The sequence below is a fragment of the Schistocerca nitens genome, chromosome 3, assembly GCF_023898315.1.
Source record: "Schistocerca nitens isolate TAMUIC-IGC-003100 chromosome 3, iqSchNite1.1, whole genome shotgun sequence".
Lineage (NCBI taxonomy): Eukaryota > Metazoa > Arthropoda > Insecta > Orthoptera > Acrididae > Schistocerca > Schistocerca nitens.
Genome location: NC_064616.1, coordinates 978,217,312 through 978,243,813, shown reverse-complemented (window position 1 = coordinate 978,243,813; position 26,502 = coordinate 978,217,312). Strand labels below are relative to the sequence as shown.

Sequence of the window (26,502 nt, the reverse complement as noted above, 5' to 3'; positions counted from 1 at the left end):
AAATTAGACTTAGCGATAATAACTTTAACAGAGACAACGGCTATGCACTTAGCAACACTTGGAAGAGTGCACTGGATAAAGAAAAATCGCAGAGAAAAACTTCCCGCACTTTACCTCCTGATTCAAGGGATGGCGCTGCAAGCAACGCAGGATAGAAACTACATCTATGGAAGTAGAGGGCACCACATCACTACGCTCCATATCGCTGTTGCTATGACGTATTCCAGCCAATCAGAAGCCGCCCTTGGCATATAAAAGTGGGAACCTCGCTAGTTCACGAGTTCTTTTAATTGTCGCAGTGTGTGGCTTTTTGTGTGTGCTACTTTTAACCAGTTTTTTATCTCCATTTTACAGTCACCCCGTTTTTTTGTCTATTGCCTTCCCTGATGTTCCCCCTTTTTTTATATCTCGTCTTCTATTGTTGGTCTATGTCTTTCGGCTGAAGAGCAGCGCATATGCTGCTGCCAGCCTGCCCCGATGGGAAATTGAAATACAATAAAGAGAAAAAAAAATAGTTCACGACAGTCAGTTTTTGCCCTGACGACGACCATGGAGGTAGTGGTCGAAAGCTTGGAGTTTTATCCTGAATTGACGCGGCATGTACACCGAGAGATTTTTATTCAAGAAATACGTCACGAAAGACTTCGTAGCCATACTATATAAAAGAGTCATTTTACCAATACTAATGCATTGAATTTAAAATAAAAAAAATTTTTTTTGTTTATTTATAAGGTAATAAACATGTAATTCAACTACTATAATACTTATTTATAATGAACACATTACTGCACTGAAATGGTGCAGAAGTTAGATTGCACTTACACACACACATACATATTTACAATGAACACATTACTGCATTGAAATTGTGCAGAAGTTATATTTTACTGAGAAATTCATCAATGGAGTAGAAGGAGTTGGCCACCAATTAATCCTCTAGGCTTCTCTTAAAGTGAATTTCATTGGTTGTGAAGCTTTTTGTGGCTGCTGGCAAGTTATTGAAAATGTGTGTTCCTGAATAATGCACACCTTTTTGTACAAGACTAAGTGACTTTGAATCCTTGTGAAGATTATTCTTATTTCTAGTATTGATTCCATGAATTGAGCTGTTGGTTTGAAAAAGTGATCTATATTTAATGACAAATTTCATTAAGGAATAAATATATTGGGAAGCAGTAGTTAGTATCCCTAGTTCCCTAAACAGGCTTCTGCAGGATGTTCTTGAGTTCACACCACATATAACTCTTACTGCACGTTTTTGTGCCCAGAAAACTTTAGCTTGGCTTGATGAATTACCCCAAAAAATAATCCCATATGACATTATGGAATGAAAGTAAGCATAGTATGCCAGATTTTTCATTTTTATATCCGCTATGTCTGACGAAATTCGCAATGCAAACAGAGATTTGTTAAGACGCTTCAGCAGTTCTGTGGTGTGCTCCTCCCAGTTGAATTTGTTATCAAGCTGTAATCCCAAGAATTTAACACTGTCCACTTCTTCCATCTTCTTGTCATCGTATATTAGACATATACTCGTGGGACACCCCTTACAAGTTCTGAACTGCATGTAGTGTGTTTTTTCAAAGTTTAGTGACAAAGAATTGGCTAGGAACCAGTGATTAATGTCCACAAATATTTTATTAGCTGATATTTCTAAGACTACATTTGATTTGCTATTTATTGCAATGTTTGTATCATTGGCAAACAAAACGAACTTGGCATCTGGTAATGTTACTGATGAAAGGTCATTGATATACCCAAGAAAAAGTAAGGGCCCTAAAATGGAACCTTGTGGGACCCCGCATGTAATTAGTTCCCAGTTGGATGATGCCTGATAGCTTGATACATGTCTCTTTCCTGATAACACCCTTTGTTTCCTGCCAGAGATATAAGATTTGAACCATTTTGCAGCATTTCCTGTTACGCAATAATATTCTAATTTACTTAAAAGGATATTGTGATTTACACAGTCAAATGCCTTTGACAGATCACAAAATATACCAGATGCCTGCAATTTTTTGTCTACTGAATTAAGCACATTTTCACTGTAAGTGTAGATAACCTTTTCAATATCAGAACCTTTTAGAAATCCAAACTGTGACTTTGACAGTATGTTATTTGAGATAAGATGGTTATAAAGCTGACTGTACATTACTTTTTCTAAAATTTTGGAGAATGCTGGCAACAGTGAAATTGGACGGAAATTTGATGCTATTTCTTTAGCTCCCTTCTTAAACAGTGGCTTAACTTCAGCATATTTCAACCATTGAGGAAATATTCCACTGATAAATGACTGGTTACACAGATAACTTAATATGTTACTTAGCTCAGAATCACATTCTTTAATTAACTTTGTTGATATTTCGTCATACCCACTAGATGTTTTTGATTTTAAAGATTTTATGATGGACATTATTTCTGTTGGGGTAGTGAGGGTCAAATTCATATTATGGAAGTTACTTGAAATGTCTGGTCTGAGGTATTCCATAGCAGCATCTACCAAACCTGACAACCCCATCTTTTCAGTAACAGTTATAAAATGTTTGTTAAAAAGTTCTGCAACACTATACACATCTGTCACCAATGTATCGTTTACTCTTAATGCTATTTGTTCCTCTTCATGTCTGTTTCTACAGGTCTCCTCCTTCACTATATCCCATATTGTCTTTATTTTGTTATCTTGTATGACTATCTTTTCCTTGTAATATATTTGCTTTGACGTCCGTATTACAGTCGTTAATATTTTGCAGTATTTCTTGTAATGTGCTATAGCATCAACATCAGAACTGTTTCAGATTGACAGATGGAGTTTTCTTTTTGTTTTACAAGATACCCCTATTCCTTGAGTAATCCATGGCTTCTTTGTAGACTTTGCTCTAACCTTGGTAAGTTTTGGGGGAAAACAGTGTTCGAATAAGGTAAGCACTTTAGTAGCAAAAGTATTATATTTTTCATTCATGCCATGAGCACTGTAAACATCAGTCCAGTGAATGTCTCTGAGGAGTGTCCTAAAATAATCAATTTTTGGCTTATTGATTACCCTCTTGAGCTCAGATTTAACAGATTTTATATCCTGTTCAGTATTAACATTTAACAGAAGGAACTGCATGTCATGGTCTGAGAGGCCATTGACTATTGGTTTTGCAGCATACTGCTGCGAGGGCCGGGAGTGGGGGCGGGAGGGGGAGGGTGTCTGCAAATGGAACAGGGTCCGCAGCTGTCACCCGTGGAGGAGCTCTGCCAGACTGCATCTATCAACTGTGATAGGTGCTCAAAAGCAGGGTGAGGGCTGACATGGTTCGAAACGTGTTGACTGCCTTCGTCATCTGGTGTTTAAAAGTGCAGACAAGCCTATCTGCCATGCCATTGGACGAACGGAGGAAAGGGGGACTACGGATATGTTTGATACCATTGGCCTGACAGAAGTCATGGAAGGAGGATGCCATGAATTGGGGACCATTATCGGAGACCAATGTGTGTGGCAGGCCCTCATTGGCGAGAACGTGAGTGTAGCCTCTGTGGTCGTGGATGCCATGCGGACAACATATGGGTATGTGGAGTAGGCATCAACAACGAGTAACCATATGGACCCCAAAATCGATACGGATGCAATCCCAGGGCTGGCGAGACACAGGCCGGGGTGTAAACAACTGAGGGGTGCTTGCCTGGTGACGCGCACAGACAGTGCACCCACGGACCAGGTGCTCAATATTGCCATCGATGCCAAGCCAATACACGCGCCGGCGAACCAAAACTTTCATACAGGAGATACCCCAGTGCCCACGGTGTAACAAAACAAGCACCCAAAGCTGCAATTCCGGAGGGATGACCAGCCAATGGGCATCCGACTCCGTGGCCCGGAGGGATGACCAGCCAATGGGCATCCGACTCCGTGGCCAACAGAGGGACATCATCAACAACGGAGAGCCTGTGGGAAAGGTGGCGCCAGGGGCTGAAATCGGACAGCATCTGATGAGTAACATAGGAGGGCCACCCGTGGAACACATAGTTGAGAACCCGCCGCAAGACAGGGTCATGGCGGGTAGCTGCAGCAATGTGAGTAGCCATAAGAGGTAGACCATCCAGCGCATCCCGGTGGGCGGAATCAATGTGAACGCAGAGGACCTCCTATTGGTCAAAGACAGGATCGGGGCCTGCTGGGAGACGTGACAAAGCGTCCGCGTTAGCATCGTGAGTGGTGGACTTATACCGGATGGTGTAAGCATAATTACATAAAAGCAATGCCCAGCGCTGAAGACGTTGAGCCGCCCGCTCTGGAAGGTGATAGTGGGGTCCGAAAAGTGTAACCAATGGTTTATGGTCCATCAGGAGGGTGAACTTTGCCCCAAAGAGATAGGTGTGAAATTTTTGCACAGCGAACACGATCACCAGGGCCTCCTTTCCAGTCTGGGAGTAGTTCTGTTGTGCTGGGGTCAACGTCTTAGAGGCTTAACCGATGGGCTGTTCAGAGCCATTGGCATCCCGGTGCGAAAGGACGGCCCCAATGCTGTATGCCAATGCATCAGCCACCACAACCAAGAGGCGTTCTGGAGAGAAGGGAGTAAGGCAAGGGGCGGAGTTCAGCATCGTCTTTAAATGGAGAAAAACCTGGTCACAGTCAGGAGTCCAATCAAAAGGTACCCCTTTTCAATGCAAGTGATTGAGGGGTTGAGCAACGGAGGCAGCCTGGGGCAAGAACTTTAAGTAATAAGTAACCTTGCCCAAAAACACCTGGAGTTCAGATAAGTCCTTGGGACAAGGAAGGGCCCCAATAGCCGCGACATTATGACCCAAAGGGCACATTCCATTTTTGCTAAACCAGTGGCCTAAGAATTCCACTTCCGGTTGAGAAAGCAACATGTGTCCAGCTGACAGCATAAACCAGCAGACTGCAGAGCGTGAAATAAGGCCCTGAGGTTTTGCAAATGTTCCTGGCAGGAACGCCCAGTGACCAAGATGTCATCCAGATAATTCACACAGGAGAGGATAGGCTGTGTAAGCTGCTCCAGGAATCGCTGGAAAATGGCCGGCGCTGAAGAGACACCAAAGGGAAGGCGCTTGTACTTATACAATTTGAAAGGCATGTTGATAACCATAACGTTCTGAGATTCGACATCCAAGGGCAACTGGTAGTATGCCTCAGCCAGGTAGATCTTTGAAAAGCTTGGCGAGAAGGTCTTCCTGTCGGGGAATGGGATAAGTGTCAACAAGCGACTGATCATTGACTGTAGTGCCGAAGTCCCCACACAGCCAAAGGGACCCATTGGGTTTCCTTATGACCACCAGTGGCGTCGCCCAGACACTGTAAGTTACAGGCTCCAGAACGCCAGCTGCCTGGAGTCGATCAAGTTCCTGCTTGATCGCCAACCGTAAGGCCACCGGAAGGGGCCGGGCCTAGAAAAAACGAGGCTGTGCATCCGGCCGCAGAGTGATGTGCGCCTGAAAGCTGGAAGCACATCTGATATCCGTTGCAAACAATGACGAAAAAGTGGAGCACAGATCATCCAAGTCCTGAAAAGGAACAGCCATGGAAACAACCTTAACTTGGTCGGAAATTGAAAATCCAAACAGTTGGAATGCATCCAAGCCAAAAATATTCGAAGCTGACAGTTGGTTTCCTTTTAGGTAGGAAGTGAATGTGGACATACTATTGGATGACACATTGAAATTTAAATAAACTACTCTATATTTCTTTCTGCAAGTGATAGATGAAACTGAACGTTTCGTCAATACAGTTTCTGGTTATTGCACCTATTGGAAACCAAGATCAGAGCATATACCTCAGAATTATTCTCTCGTTGGTCATTCTGTTGTCTTACTTTTGGAGCATTTGTATGTATCTCACTTCTTTCCAGACCTCAGAGACTTATCTCCATAGAATCACAGGAACCTAATTTGTATGTGTGTTCCACTGATTGATTGTTGGACAGTGTGATTCATCCTACTACTTACTTATTAATAATGATTTTCATGTGGCATTATCCTTAACCATAATTAATTTATAACTTTGAAATTGATTGAAATTATTACAGTATTGTGAAAACAAGTGTAAGAAAAAGGAATCATTTCATGTTAACTATCATACATGCTGTTTCATTCGTTTTCATCCTTAGATCAACTTCATAGGGTCTATGTAATCACATGTCGTAGCCAGGAGTCTTTGCAGCATTCTTTTGCTATGTTAAATGCGCTGTAATTAATCCAAAGAGAGATAAGCTCATTAAAAATACAACTATTACCAGATAGTTTCTAATTCTTGAATCACACCTTGAGGTGCAAATAATGAAATATGAAGGTATTGCTCTCTAAACACTACTTCTCTCTTTTTTTTTTGCAGCATGCTCACAGTGTTGTCCTGAATCATTCAGATCAATTTTGGGGACGATGATGGACATGTCTTTGCTCAAAGATCCCGTGTTTATGCTCATTAGCGTCAGCAATTTGTTTGGCATGATGGGACTGTATGTACCATTTGTGTACCTGGTTGATGCTGCAATTCTTGATGTAAGAACATCTTTTTATTATTATCTTTATTAGCTAGTTTAATCATTTAAAAGTCATGACTGGACAGACTGTAACATTCTTACAACCCTTTAATACACATAATTAGGTATATACATACAATAAAACAGCAATACATAAATGAAACGTATTAGGTTCTTGTGTAGCTTAATAACTGGAAAGACAGGTATTTAACGGTTCACTTTCTTTATGATCTACCAAATTCAATGATAAGAATTTCTTTTAAAAATAACCAAGATGTGTATCAGTGTGGTTACATTTCCATATAAAATAAAGTATCAGAAGTGAAGTCTGTGTTTAGTAGGTATGTTAATATTGTATTAATCTGAATGCTCACAGGCTGAGCATGAACTAGGTAACTGTAGACAGTTATGAAAAGAAATTAAGTTTGACTTAAGTTTTGTCTGAAGTTTTTCGTGAAACTTGGGAGTAATGTGGTGGCACAAAACTTTACAACAGTCACAGTCATCTTGTTCATTTCACTAGCAATATTCTGATAGACACTATATAATATTCTATATTAATTGGCCAAAAGTCATGCAAAGACAAAAAGACTTGAGTCAGTGGTGAGCTATTAAGCTTTTTCTGTGTGTTTTCATGTATATTTAATTTGTTTGGTTTTGAATGGGCAGTGACAATTGGTTGCAGCTTAGTCAGGCTCTAGCATCCATTGGTGACATACCAAGAGAGTAGAAAGTTATATATTTAGCTTTCTCTATAGTGCAGCTTTACTAGTACTAGAATGGATAAAGTGTTTGCATACTGAGTGCAGATGCAGGACGAGGTGGCTGCAGTTTATTAACAACTTTTGGCCATTGTCAGCCACTTGCAGGCTGCTGCCTCAGGATGTGGAGGTAGTGGAGAATCTGGTCCATCACATGGGATACCTCAGGTGTTGCTTGTTTCACCCGAGCGCTCAAGGCACTGAGAATTATACCCAGTGTGGGGAATCTACCTTCACCGTAGGGGGACCAGCAAGTTGTAACATGTTTGCCTCATTCAAGGCAGAGGGTAAATGTTGAGGCTGGAGTGGACAGGTGGCTTCTCCTTCAGCAGGGTCCACGTAGTCACATGGGGACAGGAGTTTGCTAGTTAATGTGAGTTCCATTGTTAGGCACATTACGGAACCCCTGAGGGAAGTAGCCTCTAGAGCTGGAAATAAGTCAAATGAGTGCTTTGCATGTCTGCCGGGGGGCCTCATCCAAAATGAGTCATCTGCAAGTTGTGGCTCACATCGGCACAAATGATATCTGTTGTTTCGGTTCTGATGATGTCCTCAGTTCATGGAAGTATACTGGCCTCACTTTCAAAGTGCAAGCAGAGCTCAAAATTTGCAATTTCAGACTCAGAGTTGATCAGAATCCTTTGGTTTTGATCCAAGTGGAGGGTCTCAACCAAAGACTCTATTGATTCTCTGTTGGTCTTGCCTGCAGACTTCAGGACCTGTATTATTAGATGGAGAATTGTAGGACTACCCTTGATATGTCAGGGGTGCAAAACACAAAGAACGCAGCTACTTGGGTAGCAGAGCACTTTTGAAGTGCACAGGAGAGTTTCTCTGTCTAGCCAGTTGTTGAGGCCCTCTGATGAACACTTGCCAGTCAACATGCAGGGAGTAAAATCTGACTGTGTGCAAAGTAAAGATACTCTAAAATATTTACTGAAGTGTGAAACATATATCAAAAAGACAGAGTCTACAAAATGACAGACCAGTATCCTTTTTGCCTTGGAGGTATTGAACATATTCTGAATTCCAATATAATAAATTTGCTTGAGATGGAAAAGCTTCTGTCCACAAACCAGCAGGGATTTAGAAAGCATTACTCATGCAAAACTCATTTTATCATTTTCTCACATAATTTCCTGTGAGCTGTGGACTAAGGGCAACTCCTCGATTTCTGGAAAGCATTTGACATGGTAACCCACTACAGACTGTTAAAAAAGAATCTGAGAATAAAGTTAGGTTCCCATATATGTGATTGGCTCAAAGACGTCGTAAGTAATAGGACTTAGTGAGTTATCCTGTATTATGATATACAGGGTGTTTCAAAAATGACCGGTATATTTGAAACGGCAATAAAAACTAAACGAGCAGCGATAGAAATACACCGTTTGTTGCAATATGCTTGGGACAACAGTACATTTTCAGGCAGACAAACTTTCGAAATTACAGCAGTTACAATTTTCAACAACAGATGGCGCTGCGGTCTGGGAAACTCTATAGTACGATATTTTCCACATATCCACCATGCGTAGCAATAATATGGCGTAGTCTCTGAATGAAATTACCCGAAACCTTTGACAACGTGTCTGGCGGAATGGCTTCACATGCAGATGAGATGTACTGCTTCAGCTGTTCAATTGTTTCTGGATTCTGGCGGTACATCTGGTCTTTCAAGTGTCCCCACAGAAAGAAGTCACAGGGGTTCATGTCTGGCGAATAGGGAGGCCAATCCACGCCGCCTCCTGTATGTTTCGGATAGCCCAAAGTAATCACACGATCATCGAAATATTCATTCAGGAAATTAAAGACGTCGGCCGTGCAATGTGGCCGGGCACCATCTTGCATAAACCACGAGGTGTTCGCAGTGTCGTCTAAGGCAGTTTGTACCGCCACAAATTCACGAAGAATGTCCAGATAGCGTGATGCAGTAATTGTTTCGGATCTGAAAAATGGGCCAATGATTCCTTTGGAAGACATGGCGGCCCAGACCAGTACTTTTTGGGGATGCAGGGACGATGGGACTGCAACATGGGGCTTTTCGGTTCCCCATATGCGCCAGTTCTGTTTATTGACGAAGCCGTCCAGGTAAAAATAAGCTTCGTCAGTAAACCAAATGCTGCCCACATGCATATCGCCGTCATCAATCCTGTGCACTATATCGTTAGCGAATGTCTCTCGTGCAGCAATGGTAGGGGCGCTGAGGGGTTGCCGCGTTTGAATTTTGTATAGATAGAGGTGTAAACTCTGGCGCATGAGACGATACGTGGACGTTGGCGTCATTTGGACCGCAGCTGCAACACGGCGAACGGAAACCCGAGGCCGCTGTTGGATCACCTGCTGCACTAGCTGCCTGTTGCCCTCTGTGGTTGCCGTACGCGGTCGCCCTACCTTTCCAGCACGTTCATCCGTCACGTTCCCAGTCCGTTGACATTTTTCAAACAGATCCTTTATTGTATCGCTTTTCGGTCCTTTGGTTACATTAAACCTCCGTTGAAAACTTCGTCTTGTTGCAACAACACTGTGTTCTAGGCGGTGGAATTCCAACACCAGAAAAATCCTCTGTTCTAAGGAATAAACCATGTTGTCTACAGCACACTTACACGTTGTGAACAGCACACGCTTACAGCAGAAAGACGACGTACAGAATGGCGCACCCACAGACTGCGTTGTCTTCTATATCTTTCACATCACTTGCAGCGCCATATGTTGTTGAAAATTGTAACTACTGTAATTTCGAAAGTTTGTCCGCCTGAAAATGTACTGTTGTCCCAAGCATATTGCTACAAACGGTGTATTTCTATCGCTGCTTGTTTAGTTTTTATTGCCGTTTCAAATATACCGGTCATTTTTGAAACACCATGTATTTTTTGTTAATGTGCTATGTGACACACTCACATTAATTAAATAACTCCTCAAGAATTCAGACTTATTCTGCACCTGCACTGACAGTATCAGTTTTTTCTGTCAGGTGCATATATATTGGTCTATGTTCAGTGTCTCTTCTTTGGAACTTTAAATTCAGAATATCACCCAAGACAGAATGTCCCTGAAAAAGAAGTTTTCCTTTGAGTGTCATTTATGCAGGACTGTGCACAAACTCATTTATTGAGCTGTTGGAACAGAAGAGAAAACATATAAATTTGCAGGTGAAACCTTAATATTTCAATGACCATGGAGTGGTTTGTTAAGGGGTCTGTTTGAGTTGGATGGAAAGCATGCTCAGATAGTGAAAGCAGTTAAGATGATTGTTCGTGTAAAGTAGGATATCTCGGTTTGAGTCCTGGTCTGGCACAAATTTTCACTTGCCTCCAATGAACTAACTACAATGCCTAGTTGTGACTGAGTTCTGAGTTTCTCTTGTCATGTGCAAATATGGCTGCTGAATCAAAAAATGGTGTCTGTTCCTTCTGATACATCCAAGGACAATGGGCATGTCCAAAAAAATGCCACCACTCATATAATAATATATATGCACCTGATGGCGAATACGGATACCTTCAGCGCAGAAGCACACTATGTATGAACCCTTGTGGGAATCAGGTGAAGCTATGAGCAATGAGAATAATGGACAATGGACACTACATGTATAGTGTCCAGCAAGCTAAGAATTGGGGTTGGGTGGGTATTAGATTGATTTTATTTTATTTTGTGTTCCATAGGGCCAACTATGTTGGGTTCACAAGGATGTGGAACGAGTCACTTTTTTACAAATACAATATGATAATCTTATAGTATATACAGACATTTGAGTACATAATTATATAAAAATTTATACAGTAAATTCTTTGAACAGCACTACAGAAAAAATAAAATACATATTTCCTTAGAATCATTAAAGCACTACAGAAAACAGATACAGAGCACACACAGATACAGAGCTCAAGTTAAATAACATTCTTAGTAGCATTATGTCAGCTTGTATTATATAATATTAAAATTTTACAATTTATTTAGTTAAAAATTCATCTAGACTGTAAAAAGCTTTATCTAGCAGAAATATTTTTAATGCTTTCCTAAACTTACTCTTGTTATGAATCTCTGTCTTTATTTCAGGAGGAAGAGCATTGAAGAGTTTTGTTCCAGTGTAGCGGACACCCTTTTGCGCCAAGCTCAAATTTCTAATGCTCATGATAATTACTGTTTGGTTGAAATATCTCTATATTTTTACAGACAAAACACATGAACACATGAGAGAAAAAATATATTGGCATGTAGTTGTGTACATTTTAAGTTTTTGAAAGCTATTTCTACACAAGTCTCTTGGACACAATCCACATATAATTCTTAAAGCTCGCTTCTGTGCAATGAACACTTTCCTTGCTAATGGCTGGTTGCCCTAAAAAATAATTCCGTATTCAATGAGTGAGTGAAAATAGCCACAGTATACCACTTTTCCAGTGTTAGGTTCAACATATGTAGAGACAACCCATAAAGCATATGTAGCAGAGCTAAACCTCTTACAGAGATCTATAATATGTGAAGACCAGTTCATTTTCTTGTCAATGTGCACTCCAAAAATTTTGTTGTTTCCATTCTTTCTATTGGCTGATTACCACATGCCACACTTATCTCTCTCTCTTTTTCTGTTTTTGTACAGAACTGAATAAAGCTGGTCTTACTGGAATTTAATGAGAGACCATTCACCTTGAACCAAGTAACCACATCTGAAAGTTTGTGATTACTGAGTTCCTCAAGATTACTATCTGTTCTACTGCTCATAAAAATTGTGGTATCATCTGCAAATAATGTAAACTTACATGTCGGGCTTGTACATGATGGTAGATCATTTATAAAAATCAGGAATAATAGTGGCCCTGAGGCACTCCACATGTAATGGAACTCCATTCAGAATGTGAGGAAACATCACATACTCTACCTGAGCTATTCAAGACAACTTTTTGGTTTCTGTCTTGGAGGTACGACTGTAGCCAATTGCCTGCAACACCACTTATTCCTACTAATTTTGCTTTTTGCAAGAGAATCTGGTGACCAACACAATCAAATGGTTTCTAGGACTTCATTTGCAAGTGCATAGACTGCGTATTCTGTTGAACAGCCCTTTTGAAAGCCAAATTGGCTCTTGCTGAGAACTCCATTCTTCATGAGATGATCAGTAATTCTTACATGTATTAGCTTTTCTAACATTTTGGAGAAAGCTGTCAGCAAATAGATAGGTTGATACTTAGTTCAGCTTCATCTCCCTTTTTGTACAGGAGCTTCACAATGGCATACTTAAGTCTACTGGGAACAACACCTTTCTGAAGGGAAGCATTGAAAATATGACAGAGAATGTCCCATATCCACACACAAGAATATTTCAATAAATTACTAGATATATTATCAACCCCTGCAGAGTTCTTACTTTTTAGAGACATGATGATTTTTTGAATTTCTTCTACAGTGACAGGATTAAGGTGCATTTCTGAAATTGTGTTTGAATATGCTGCTTGACAAAGAGTTACAGCTTCATCAACATTACGCTTCCAACCAATCTGTTGAGTTACTGATAGGAAGTGTTCATTAAAAATCTCAGCCACACTTTTGGGGTTATCTACTAGGGTACCTTCATATCTGATTTTATTTACATCTTCTTTGCTTGTTGTATCTCATCCTGTTTCTTTTTTTACAATGTTCCAAATTGTTTTTATTTTATTATTATACTTACCTATTTTCTTCTCATAATAAAGGGCTTTTGATTTCTGTATTAGTTTCTTTAAAATTTTACAGTATAATCTATAGTGTTCCCATTTTTCTACATCTTTACATAATCTTATTGCAGCATAAGATTCCCTTTTGGTTTTACATTACTGTTTTATACCTTTTGCAATGCAAGGCTTACTTACAGAATTGGAAGCACTGTTTCTGGCCCATTTCTTGGGAAATATTTCTTCAAAAAGAGCACAGAATTCATTTATAAAACAGTTAAATTTAGTATCAACATTATCATGGCTACATACTAAAGACCAATCCATTTGTTGCGACCTATGGTTGAAAGTTTCTTTTGCCTCTTCACTCATTACTCTTATGAATTTCCATTGAGGAAATTGTTTTTTGAACAGATTAACATCATAAAGAATGAGAATTTGTTCGTCATGATTTGAAAGCCCACTTATAACCTGCCTAACAGTATAATCCTGATGTCTGCTCACATCTAAAAAAATGTTGTCTATCAGAGTTTGGGACTCAGATGTAATTCTTGTTGGGAAGTTTATTACTGATATCAGATTATGTAAGGTCATCACAATCTCAAAGTCAATTTTATTCTTATTTTCTCTCATAAAGTTTATATTCAAATCACCTAAAAGTACAATAACCTTTGATTTTGAAACTATCCGTGACAGAAGGAGTTCCATTAAATGTAGAAAAGTTTTTATGTCACCTGAAGGAGCCCTGTAGACAGCCAACACTATTATTGTGTAGAATTTAGTTATTATTTCTGTTGCACATGCCTCAAATTGTTGTTCCACACAATATTTCTTGATATCTATAGCTTTGTATGCTACACTATCCTTAACATAAATTGCTACTCCACCTTTGTCTTTACTTTCCCTACAGTAGTATGTTACTAAACTATAACTTACTATAGATGACAAGTAACATGGTGCTCAGTTAAGCACAAAATCTGAGCATTATTTATACTATCCTTTTCATTAATGTTTATAAGAAGTTGATCTGTTTTGTTTAAGAGGCCCTTATATTTTGATGAAAGAAAGAGCTGCCTTCCTCTGGCTTTTTCATTCCGTTACTGCTGTTACCTGACTGAGAATCCACTGGAGTCTGTCTTGATACAGGAGGGAGGAGACACTTGACACTACCTACTGTTGTCCCTTCTTTTTCTTCAGGCCCACACGAGTGTGTTCCCATCGCAATGGCAGTTAAGACAAAAGGTCTCATAAATTGGGATATCTGGGTTTGAGATCCAGTCCAGGACACATTTTTTGTTGTCACTATTTGATTTATTGCAATGCCAAATTGTGGCTGAGGCCTGATGTGCTCTTACTTTATTAGTAATATTTATTGTTCAGGTCCTTAAAGTAGCCTTACATGACAGCTCATCCATTATAGAAAACAAAAAATGGCAAATCAGTCTCAAAATGTAAATTACTACCCACAGAAGAAAAATATTTCTCAAATTCATTATTTTGTTTATAATTCCTATTTTAGTTGTAAAACTCCTATGCAAAACTTAACTGCAAACTCAATATTCTCAACTGTTTCATATTCACGTATTCCTGTTTCTTCTTTTTCCAGGGAACTGATTCCAACTCAGCATCGTTTCTCTTGTCAATCATTGGTATTACTAACACTGTGGGGAGAGTGGCATGTGGCTATCTAGCTGATTTTCCATGGATGGACTCTTTGCTGCTGAATAATATTTGCCTTGTTGTATGCACATTTGCTGTTGCTGCCACACCTTTCTGTCATACCTATGCAGCATATGTTGCAATGGCAATATTTTTTGGTCTTGCTGTCTGTAAGTATTAGCATTGAAAGACTACTAAAATGATTATTACTGCTATTGTTAATTATAAAAAGGTATTTATCTTGTTATATTTAATACAGATACAGGCAAACTGTAACACTTAAAATGCATCATTTACATGAAACAAACCCTGGAAGGTGAAGCTAAGGAAATACAGTGAAAAATACCATGAACCATATAAGTGTTGTAACTGAGGAAAAGGAAAGAAATATTCATGACATAATCTATATTCAAAATTGTAAAAATAAAAGAAAAATGAATGATTCACACATAAATATTGACAGTCAGAAATATAATTGTAAAAAATGGTTAAAAATCAAAAAGTGTCTGACACGCAGAAAGATACTGAAATAAAAAGGCAGCAGTCATGGGGTGAAAGCGAAGCAAGCATGACAAAGTGCAAGACAAAGTTTGGAAATAGCTTGGGAAAGTTGGAGAGGATAGAGAAAGATTAAGGTCAAAATAAATGCATGACAAAATGTAGACATGGGAGAAAAGAGTATGAAATGATAAGAAAGTCAAGCATCATTTGAACAAACATTTGTCACACAGAAAATAATGAAAACAGCAAAAAAATATTCTTAATATATCAGTGGGATACATTTAATGAGTCACACAGATATCCTGACCTACATCAATAATGAGGGTGTCTGACTCTTGATCTGGCCAGCAGATTCTTAAGGTGTCTTATCTATTGATAACACCTGGTGCTGGGTTGCCAAGAGACAGACTAGCCAGCCAATATAATTGATGAACACTGGCAGCGATTTAAAACAGCATGGAGTGCCATACCCGTATTTCACTTTTACACAGTGCCCATGATGCTCACCTGGATCAGATTCATTGTTGCTGGCAATGGTGTCAGTTCTGTGCACTAAATTTGTGATCCTTTATACTCGCAGATCACCTACACATTTAATCATGTATTTTTTCTAATATTCTGTTTACAAACAATAAGTAAAATTTTGTTATACACTATCCTTCTCAGTGTTGCACTTTTAATAACTAGCAGCTTAGTGTTAACAACTCTCCATCAGACATGTTTATATGCAGATCATGCTCAGTTTGCTCTGCCATAGCATAATGAATCTTTTCTATAATTTATCATTATGACACCACTTGGGCAGCTTGATGCATATGGAGGATTTATTTGCCAAGAGTGTGTATTGTGTAGTGTCAGTTCATGTTGCTGCTCTTGCTGCTGTTTCGGCTGCTGCTACCACTGGTACTGATGCTGCTACCAATTCTGCTGCTGATAATTGCATATTAAATGTTTTATTGTTGAGAAAAGTATTTTTTCCCAAGGGCCCTGCACTTGTGTATATTGGTGCTGAAACAGGCTAAAATGCAAAAAAATTGTTTATCTTATTGTCTGTCCTATGGAAAAACAATTCATACAAGCTTGATGATCATCTGAAACACACTTCTTAAGTCTGTGACAGTGACACCCGTCTGCTAAGTGTAGGTGCATGGAAGAACTAATAACGTAAAACTAAAACTGGCAAAGAAACATCAAAGAGGATGACATAGTTGGAGACGCAGGATTCAGATGGTTCAAATAACCATGAGTGATCCAGATTTATGTTTTTCAGTCTTTCCCTGTGAAATATATAACTCACTGTGCTGTGCTGTTACAGTTCCACATAAATGAATAGATAAATAAATATGAACTTTGATGAAGGTGTTTGATAAGAAACATTGGGAAATTATGAAAAAAAAGTTACAAAAGTTGCAACAGTAGTTTTGCTGTAGCATCACACTGATTCACCTAGAGTATTAAGAACTGTATAAATAACTCCTGCTTAATAAGAAGAAAAACCATCCAACAGAGAAATTACATGTGTGTCCTGTTAATAACAATCAACTTACTCAACTATACAGGGTGAGTCATCTAAAATTACCGCTGGATATATTTCGTAAATCACATCAAATACTGACGAATCGATTCCACAGACCGAACGTGAGGAGAGGGGCTAGTGTAATTGGTTAACACAAACCATAAAAAAATGCACGGAAGTATGTTTTTTAACACAAACCAACGTTTTTTAAAATGGAACCCCATTAGTTTTGTTAGCACATCTGAACATATAAACAAATATGTAATCAGTGCCGTTTGTTGCATTGTAAAATGTTAATTACATCCGGAGATATTGTAACCTAAAGTTGACGCTTGAGTACCACTCCTCCGCTGTTCGATCATGTGTATCGGAAAGCACCGAATTACATAGGGATCCAAAGGGAACGGTGATGGACCTTAGGTACAGAAGAGACTGGAACAGCACATTACATCCACATGCTAACACTTTTTTTTATTGGCCTTTTTCACTGACGCACATGTATACTACCATGAGGTGTGAGGTACACGTTCGACGGGCGTTTCATAGGACGTGGAGGACGCACAAATTGGCCAGCCCGTTCTCCTGATCTTACACCTTTGGACTTCTTTCTGTGGGGTACGTTAAAGGAGAATGTGTACCGTGATGTGCCTACAACCCCAGAGGATATGAAACAACGTATTGTGGCAGCCTGTGGCGACATTACACCAGATGTACTGCGGCGTGTACGACATTCATTACGCCAGAGATTGCAATTGTGTGCAGCAAATGATGGCCACCACATTGAACATCTATTGGCCTGACATGTCGGGACACACTCTATTCCACTCCGTAATTGAAAACGGAAACCACGTGTGTACGTGTACCTCACCCCTGATGGTAATGTACATGTGCGTCAGTGAAAAAGACCAATAAAAAGGTGTTAGCATGTGGACGTAATGTGCTGTTCCAGTCTCTTCTGTACCTAAGGTCCATCACCGTTCCCTTTGGATCCCTATGTAATTCGGTGCTTTCCGATACACATGATCGAACAGCGGAGGAGTGGTACTCAAGCGTCAACTTTAGGTTACAATATCTACGGATGTAATTAACATTTTACAATGCAACAAATGGCACTGATTACGTATTTGTTTATGCGTTCAGATGTGCTAACAAAACTAATGGGGTTCCATTTAAAAAAAAACGTAGGTTTGTGTTAAAAAACATACTTCCGTGCATTTTGTTATGGTTTGTATTAACCAATTACACTAGCCCCTCTCCTCATGTTTGGTCTGTGGAATCGATTCTTCAGTATTTGATGTTGTTTACGAAATACATCCAGCGGTAACGTTAGGTGACTCACCCTGTATAGGGCGTTTCACAATTCCTGTTACCAGCTTTTAGAGGTTGTAGAGGGGACTTATTAGATAAAGTTTAAATGAGGATCCCATCTCCTTAAATGTACAGGTTGAATATAATATAAATTTAAAGTTAATATCACTTTCAACACTCCTACTTACACAGAACACATACAAACTGAGAAAAGGATACTGCCGTCAGTCCCTGTTGTAATTATGACATCTCTCAACGTTTTCATCTGACTGTAATGGTAGCTGGTCTGTTTGCAGCTAGGAAGGTTGACTGCAGTGCTCCATAGATGTGCTGCACTCTCAAATTTTAAAGGATGTCATTCATCAGCCAGAAACAGATCTAATGATGAGGATTCAAAACATTACCTACACCACAGGCTCATTGTGTCTGCTGTGTGTGTACTGTGAAATGGGAGATTTGAATGTTAAGTGAATTTCAAACTTATTTTACATCAAAACAGCGCATTTCTGGAAATGAGTTCCTTATCAAAACTTTCTCTACTGCTTCCCCTCTACAACTCATAGAAGTGACAAGTAAGCTTGTGAAACACCCTGTATATTTTATGTAATACCAGAAAATCATACCAAGTGAGTTGATGTCACTACTTAATTAACGCATTACAAAAATTACACATAGAAAACACACCCCACATAAAGACAAAAGGAACTGTTTGACTTTCACAAAAGTGTGAATGCCAAAGCAAGCTAATTTTTATTTCTGAACAAAAAATGCAGTATCCGAGGAAACATAAGTAGACAGTATTACATAAAATTCTGACTAATGATAAGTAACAAAATAAATGTTTATTTTATATGTAATATACGTCTGGTTATCATATCATTTTACTTTCTTTAATGCTACAACTAGTCTGGCCAGTTGCCTTCTGCTGGGTCCAAATCAATATTTCTGTTCTTTTTCTTTTCAAATACTAAAGTAAAATAACAAGTAAGATGCTGTGTCTTAATTGAACTAAAGTGAGATTAACAGGACTCTTAAATCAAAATGGTAATAATAATAATGGTAATAATAATAATAATAAATGGTAAAAATATAATAATGATTGTAAACCTACATGTGTCACATCTTACTACTAAGAATTAAATACATAATGGTATCTGCAGAACCGTCATGTGATTAATAAGTAGACAAACAACTGTCAGTTCCTGTTCAGCCTATGTGATTTAATTTTATTTAATCTTACACAGAATGTTTGGTGCTGCTTGTCACCATATCAAATTAGAATTTGTTTTGTTACAAATCTTATTTGATTCTCTTAAAAATGAGAGATACACATACTAATAATGTGTGGAAAACACTAGTCAGATATATTTAGATAAGCTCTCTCATGAAAGCTGATAGTGATAAAGGCATTTTTCAAAAATTTCTCATATGTGTATTATAGATTAAGTTAACAACTTTGTTCTTTATTTCCAGCTGGCTACATATCTCTCACATCCATCATCCTTGTTGATCTTCTGGGGCTTGATAAGCTCACAAATGCTTTTGGCCTTTTGATTTTGTTCAGAGGTGGTGCAGCAATTGTAGGGTCACCACTAGCAGGAGCTGTATATGATGCAACCAAGAGCTATGCCATACCTTTCTACATGGCCGCTGCATTCTTCCTTCTCTCAGCAGTGACCAGCTTCCTGGCACCATCACTGAAACGCTGCCTAGCATCACCTGCTGCTCCACCTATCCCTGATGCACTTACCCCAATTAATGAGGATGTGGAAGAAGAAAATGAGCCAGATGTTGTGCCAGAAATTATTGAGACTGCTCCTTCTCCATCAGAAATAAAACAAATTGAGTCAGTATTGTGAAAAGACATTTAGTTTCCAATGTCACCAAAGATAATATTCACCTTAGTGGACAATTTATATGCACAACTTATAATATTTGTTGACTGACTGGACAGCACTCAAAAGAGGTCATGAAGTGAAAGTTTTACATGTATATCAAATAGGCTATTACAGTATTTAATGAACACCACATATAGCGGGTCTTTATACATTTTTATCCTATTTTTCAAAAAGTTGCCAACTTGAACAAGCATATTATTTTTTGTAGTGTGCTGTGGTGCTCTGTGATTTTATAGTTGCTTAACAGTGAATAAACACACTAGTACAGCTTTTAGCTAAAAATATGAACCACAATGTTCTCTTTTGTATAACTTCAACTGTGCTGTCTTAGCTCATTATTGTGCCTCTACAACAAGATATGCAATCACACTAAGATTGCTGGATTTGTGCTTCTGTTTTCTGAATAAATTTTTGAAGTGATGCAATAATTTTGCACAAGACCGAAGTTTAATGTTACTAAATAATGTTGAGATAGAAGTAAAATATGCTTTATAGGCAGGACATATAACTATTTGTAGAAATGACTGTTTCTGTTGTTACTGTTCATGAAACATAAACATATATATAATGAAAATCCAGTGTTTTATTTTGATGCTTGTGGCAGAGCATATGTTATTGTTAAATGCTAACCACTGAGCTATGCATTTATATCAACAGAGGATGAAGTGCATGAGTTTGATATGTACAGTACAAAAAACTGTTATGCACTGTATGTTTCTTGTGAACAATTACAATTTGTGGATCTTTAAAAAAGTAGATATTCACTGCAAATCATAATTCATTAGCAAGTAGTTTAAACTGTTGATCACTAAACAGTCATTGTCAGTTTAGCATGAATGAAAGTAAACATAAAAGGTATATTTACTTAACACAAGATGACAAGTAGTTAACTGCAGCCATTAATGTTGCATTCCTCATGAGCACATGATTTTCTTTGCATTGTTTGGATGGAGGTGTTGAAAGGTTCATTAGAAATATGTAAACTACAACCAGTCTCATATGTATTTTACTCAATAACTGTGATATGATTATGCATATGTTAATGCATGTGCATGTACATGGAAATATATGAATCAAATAATAAGGTACATGTATATTAATTAAACATGTTTTACTGTGATGGAATAAAGTTCATTAATTATTTTCCAGTCAGCAATATAATGTGAATCGACAGAGTCTGTTAGATATAAGAAATACTTCTAGCTAAACTTCCTGAGTTACCATGCTAGAAGATTCAACAATGGATAAGCCTGGTTTCAGTCTGTCTTAGAAGCTGAGAAGTATATTCCACAATGTTCTATCCCTTCTCAGTATTCAGTCACTTAGAAATTTGCAGCTTGGTCTGAGAAGATAAAGGCTAAAATGTGAGCTGCACTAATTATCATGTCTATTTTCTTCGATAACTGTGATACAAGGATGTGTAAAATAAGAAATGCTTAGTAAAGTTGCACAGCTCTGAAGTTTCAAGTAAAGAAAGAAAAAATGTTGAACTAAAATATTTTGTTACTTATAAGATTGGAGTTATACTAAAATGGACTATATAATTAAAGTGTTAACTCTAGAAATGTACATCACTGACTCAGAGTCACAATTTCTGAATTAAAGTTATAAAATGTGTTTTATATAATGAAATCATGTAGGTGTGTGGATGAGTATGACTGTACGGCAAAGTGTGTGTTTTTAAGAAAAATGTATGAAAATGTATGTTGTATTTAAGTATGAGCCAAATGTTAATGAGGTGCTTGATGCTGTCCATTTTGTTTACTCGTATGTTACCTGTGTACATTGCATTAAATCCTGTTTTGAGGAACTCTTAACGCTGATCATTCATTGTATAAAGATTATTTTAGTACAAGATCATATTTTCATGAAACTGGAACTTAAAACATTTTTCAAGTATCCATCAGTTACATAATATCATGCACGGTATTGCCAACAGAGAAATAAAAACAATTTTATTTTATTTTAATTGCTATGATATGATAGAGTTCCTGTAACTGTCAGAAAATATCCTGTTATTCATACTTGAACTCAAAAACATACATTATTTTGAAAGTAGTTTATATTCTTGCCAGAAATAAATTATGTTTCAAGATATTAACTCTCGCAAAATGAGGTAAATAGAGGTGGTTAGTGATTTCTGTCTTATATTAAACTACTTTCTGACTAAAATGAGCTCAACTATGTTAAGGTATAGTCTGTAGTAATAATTTTACTATTACATTAAACACTAGTTTGCCATATATATTTTTTATTGATTCATAATCACAATTTGCAAATGTTAACACTGGTACACTAAATTATAAACAGTTTCTACTATTTTCTTATATTTTAAACATTGCAACTTAAGTAACAGGTACAGTTCACACTGTTTCATATTTCAAGATACCACATCTCCTGCTCAGAGATAATTTAAAACTCAATATTATTTTTGTGACTATCCACACATATTTGTAAGCAAAAAAAAAGTTTCCATTATGTACCTGGTTTCCTCTACTTCTAAATCTTTCAATGATTTGTTATGCCAGAGATCATATAAAGTAGGCTGAATAAGACTACAAACATTATCACACTTTCTGTTAAAGAAAATGCTTCTGTATATATTTTTAACTGAGCCAGAACAGTATAAGTATTAAGGTTCAGTGCTGCTATGTCCATTGCAAGACTTTCATATTGGCATTTGTAAAGGGGAATCCACTTAACCATGTCTTCCATCTAAACTGAAAATGACATCTCATCATCGTTTTTTTGGTTAAAAAAGTAAAATGTTAATAAGATGCAACCATCAAGAAATAAGATAAATATATTCATCTTTTACTACACCTCCTCTGACATTCTGGAATAATTCGGAAGTAATGGTTAAATTTTTGCATTAGTCTCCCTGTCCCTCATTCCCAGCTCCGAATGGAATGAATTTGGCAGTTCATTTTAATCAGTTTTGGTCCTCCAAGCATTGTTCATCTTACATAAAGTTCCAATGAGGTGAGCTCAATGAATGGGTATGTTTTGATGAGTGTCATTTTCACAACCTCCTGAGGAAATGTCAAGGTAGTATCTGTATAGTACGTATATGGGTGCTGCTGGAGTGGTCTTCTTCCCACCAGTGTCACTGGATGGGTTTAAGGGAGATACTAGGCTCAAGCACCATCTCTATCTGTCTGGCTCCACATCACAAAGATGTGAATGATGCTCATTTAAATGTTGTACTTTTTATGTGAGGTCACCCAGCTACAAACTGAAGATTTTTACGTAAGTTACACTCACTGGGATAGATGAGATTATATATTTTCAATCTGATCATTTTTACCTTTTTAAAAATATTTGTAACATCTGTTCATTCTGAACACGATAGGGAGAATAATGTAATACATTACAGCATCATACTAGATACAAAAACTGTAAATGCTACATAAATAATTTGTAACATATATCTTATTACAGAATTACAGAGTTTAAGGAATGTTGAAGATTATTAAGGTCATGAAAAGTTAATTTATGATAACTTACTTCATATATAATTAAGCAATCATGAACAATACCCATTCATATTCATTATCACAAGTAACAATTCATAGATCCAAATACTTTCACTTATAAATTTCACTTCATAATTATATAAGATAATGAGTAGACATACAGGGAGTGAACAAATATATGGAAATACCAAGAACACAACATATTGCCGTGCCTAATGCAGTGTGGGAATACTGTTGGCATTCAGAACAGCTTCTAGTCATCTCAAAATTGATCAGTATAGACCCTGTATGGATTTCAAAGCAATATTATCTACTCCTTCTGCAAAACAGAGACAAGATCAGGTAACAATTATGCACATTTCTCTCCAAAGTAGACCATGAAGGCTCAGTAGTATTGAGATGTGGTGCTTGTGGTGACCAGGGGAAATGCAACAATTCATCCACGTGCCTACAAAAGCAGGCCTGGATGATGTGAGCTGTGTGAACAGGGGCCCTGTCATCTTGGAACATCTTGGAACATGGCATCACCAATGGGGAACAAACATTCTACCTTGGGATGGACCTCCTTGGCAGTAATGCGACATAGCAATGTACCCATGGTGCCTATGGAATACCATCGTATGGCTGATCAAATCATCACTGAACTGATACCATGCTTCCCTCATGGGATGTAAACTCAGCCAGAAGTTGGAAACAATCTGCAACAAGCCTCATCTGACCAAATGATTTTCTTCCATTATTCTATAGTCCATGTTTTGTGACTTCGGCACCACATTTCCCTGTTATGCAAATTTGTAATCACTGATGTGTGGTTTTGGAATTCCAACTCAACCTGCATCTCTCTGCTTATGGACCTCCCTCCATGTTCTTTCAGTGCTGACAGGGTTCATGTTTGTGGCATTCAGTTCTGCAGTGACTTTTGCAGCAATCATCCCCTTATTTTTCATCAAAATCCTCTTCACAGACCATCTGTCATGATTGCACAACACACACTTTTCTCCTCATTTTGACTTATTCATGATGATTTTCTGATTTCTCTGTATGTGGTATAAACCCTTTAATATGGTGCGTCTTTAAACATCAAATACTTCAGTTACCTCAGTTAAGGAAGCAACCACCATAGGATCACCAACAAATTTCCCATGTTTTAAGTCATTTAAATCTTACATAATGCACTCATAACCGCACAGAACACTGTTGTGATCATGACAGACACTTGCAACATGTTGAAGACAGGTGATCTTCATGGCAACAGTGCAACCAGCAGGCTTGCATCTGCGTTTCTGTTCAAGTATTCATTTCACACAGTGTTTTCATATTTTTTGCCAACCCCTACAGTTTGAACCATCGTTTCTTAAGCCGCAAGAGATTTACTTTAAAGTGCAAGGTCAGTTAATAAGCTTTGCAAACTGTCTTAGTATTATTAATTGCTTGGGCAGTTACATATATAACTAATTCTGTCAGTGTGTAGAATTAACTAATTCATTTTGCTCATTATGATAAGAAGTTAAAGCATAATAGCATTTCCAGTTGCAGTAACAATAAATATAATCAGGTCTGAGCAATGGCACCTTTTATTTGAGAAAGTAATTTATTCATTCACAAATTAATTACAGAATGACATTTGACGTGTCACCTTAATACAAAGAGATGAACAGCTAAAAAAATCTTGTGAAGGTTTATTTTAAACAAATGAAATGCCTACAACATGAACATATTGTAGGATTTTAGTATTGTATAAGGAAATGGTAAAGACAATAATATAAATATTTACCATTTGCTGATAATGGCATAAATTACTTCCCAGCTGAAAAATTATCTGAATGTGGCAAAACATTATATTTTCTTTATTAAATTTCAGTAATGAATACATGGTAAGACAGTGGCAAAAACAAATAAACAAATCCTAAATGGTGAGAGTTTCATATGCATCATTACTTCTCAGGTAACAAGAATAGAAAGCATACTACACCTCCAAAATAAAAAATTAAAAAATAAAAAAGATTTTGATAAATTATTGTAACATTGTTCTCCTTTTTAATGTATACTGAACTTTGTTTCATGATTTTATGCTTACATCGAAGCCAAAGACTGAGAGAAACTGTTGAGCTATTCTTAAGTTATACTTAAGTGTAAATTCCAGAAACAGTTGCTGTTGGTGCACTCGAAATGCCATCTAACTGGATAAATACAATCACAGTTAATAAATTGGATCACCAAGTCCAACATCCAGACTGAAGTAACTCCAACAGATACATCAGAAATACATATAATACTTTCATCTTTAATAATCTAAAATTCCTTTTTCCTTTCTTCTTTCAAGAGTAAGGAGTGGCAGTTGGGAGAGAGGGAAGAGGTTTGTATGGGGAGAGGTTAAGGCGTAGGGGGCAAGAAAAAGGAGCATTGATTTTCCAGATACACATGCTAAGAGAGACATTTCATCACAGATATACACACAATATGGCGGCTGTAAGAAAACATGCTAAGTTCAATTTGCTAATTAGTATCAAAATTCAGGATATTTTCTCATATGCTATTTTTTAGTGGTAGTGGAACTTTTGTATCAGAAGAATTATTTGCAGCAACACTATGTTTTCTGTGCTCCAGAAATATTTGTAGTAGAAAAAATGGCAAACTGGAAAGCTAACAGTAGCACATCCAGTGGTTGGACTCTTGGTGGAAGGTAAGGCTACAATTCCAGATATAGCAGATGTGGTCTGCTCTGAGGTAAGATCCATACTCCAAATGAAAAATATTCCAAAATAATTATCTGTTTTATAGAATTTGGTGCTTTAAAAATGTCCATGTCTGACTATGGAAAGCTGATGTGAGAGTTGGAAGGATAAATTGTCTGTTATGACTGACAAACTAGAACAGTATCATAAATGAAATAGCTTGCATTTGTAGAGCACAGCAGTAAACGAGGAGGAAGATACTGACAACCTGCACATATAGGCTGTGCATTGCGTACTAGGTGTGAAAGTAAGCATGGTGAACATTGACAGAAACCATCAAGTGGGACAAAGAGTACCAGATGCAATCAATAATTACAAAATTCATCTCATATTGAAAGAGGGCAGAGTTTTTAACAGAAGCAGCAAAGGCAGGGTTAATGATGAGAGAACATGTGAAATGATCAGCTGAAGTTTTTAAGAATACCAGATCCCATTTCGACCTCCAGAGCATATAGAAACCGAATTGTTGAATAGTTATCAAGACCACAGATGGAAGAAAGACAATTAAAAACTTGATT

The 26,502-nt window shown here is 37.7% G+C and overlaps 1 protein-coding gene across 2 annotated transcripts in view; it reads left to right on the top strand.

The window, feature by feature from the left end:
- The window catches only part of LOC126249043 (monocarboxylate transporter 3), a 425,057-nt gene extending 403,474 nt beyond the window's left edge, over window positions 1-21,583 (top strand). For both annotated transcript variants that reach the window (XM_049950669.1, XM_049950670.1), the window contains exons 7-9: window positions 6,338-6,504; window positions 14,498-14,720; window positions 19,349-21,583. In XM_049950669.1, the coding sequence (XP_049806626.1) occupies window positions 6,338-6,504; window positions 14,498-14,720; window positions 19,349-19,734 (776 nt within the window). In that variant the 3' untranslated portion in view covers window positions 19,735-21,583. The remainder of the gene's footprint in view (window positions 1-6,337; window positions 6,505-14,497; window positions 14,721-19,348) is intronic.
- The last annotated feature ends 4,919 nt before the right edge of the window (window positions 21,584-26,502 follow it).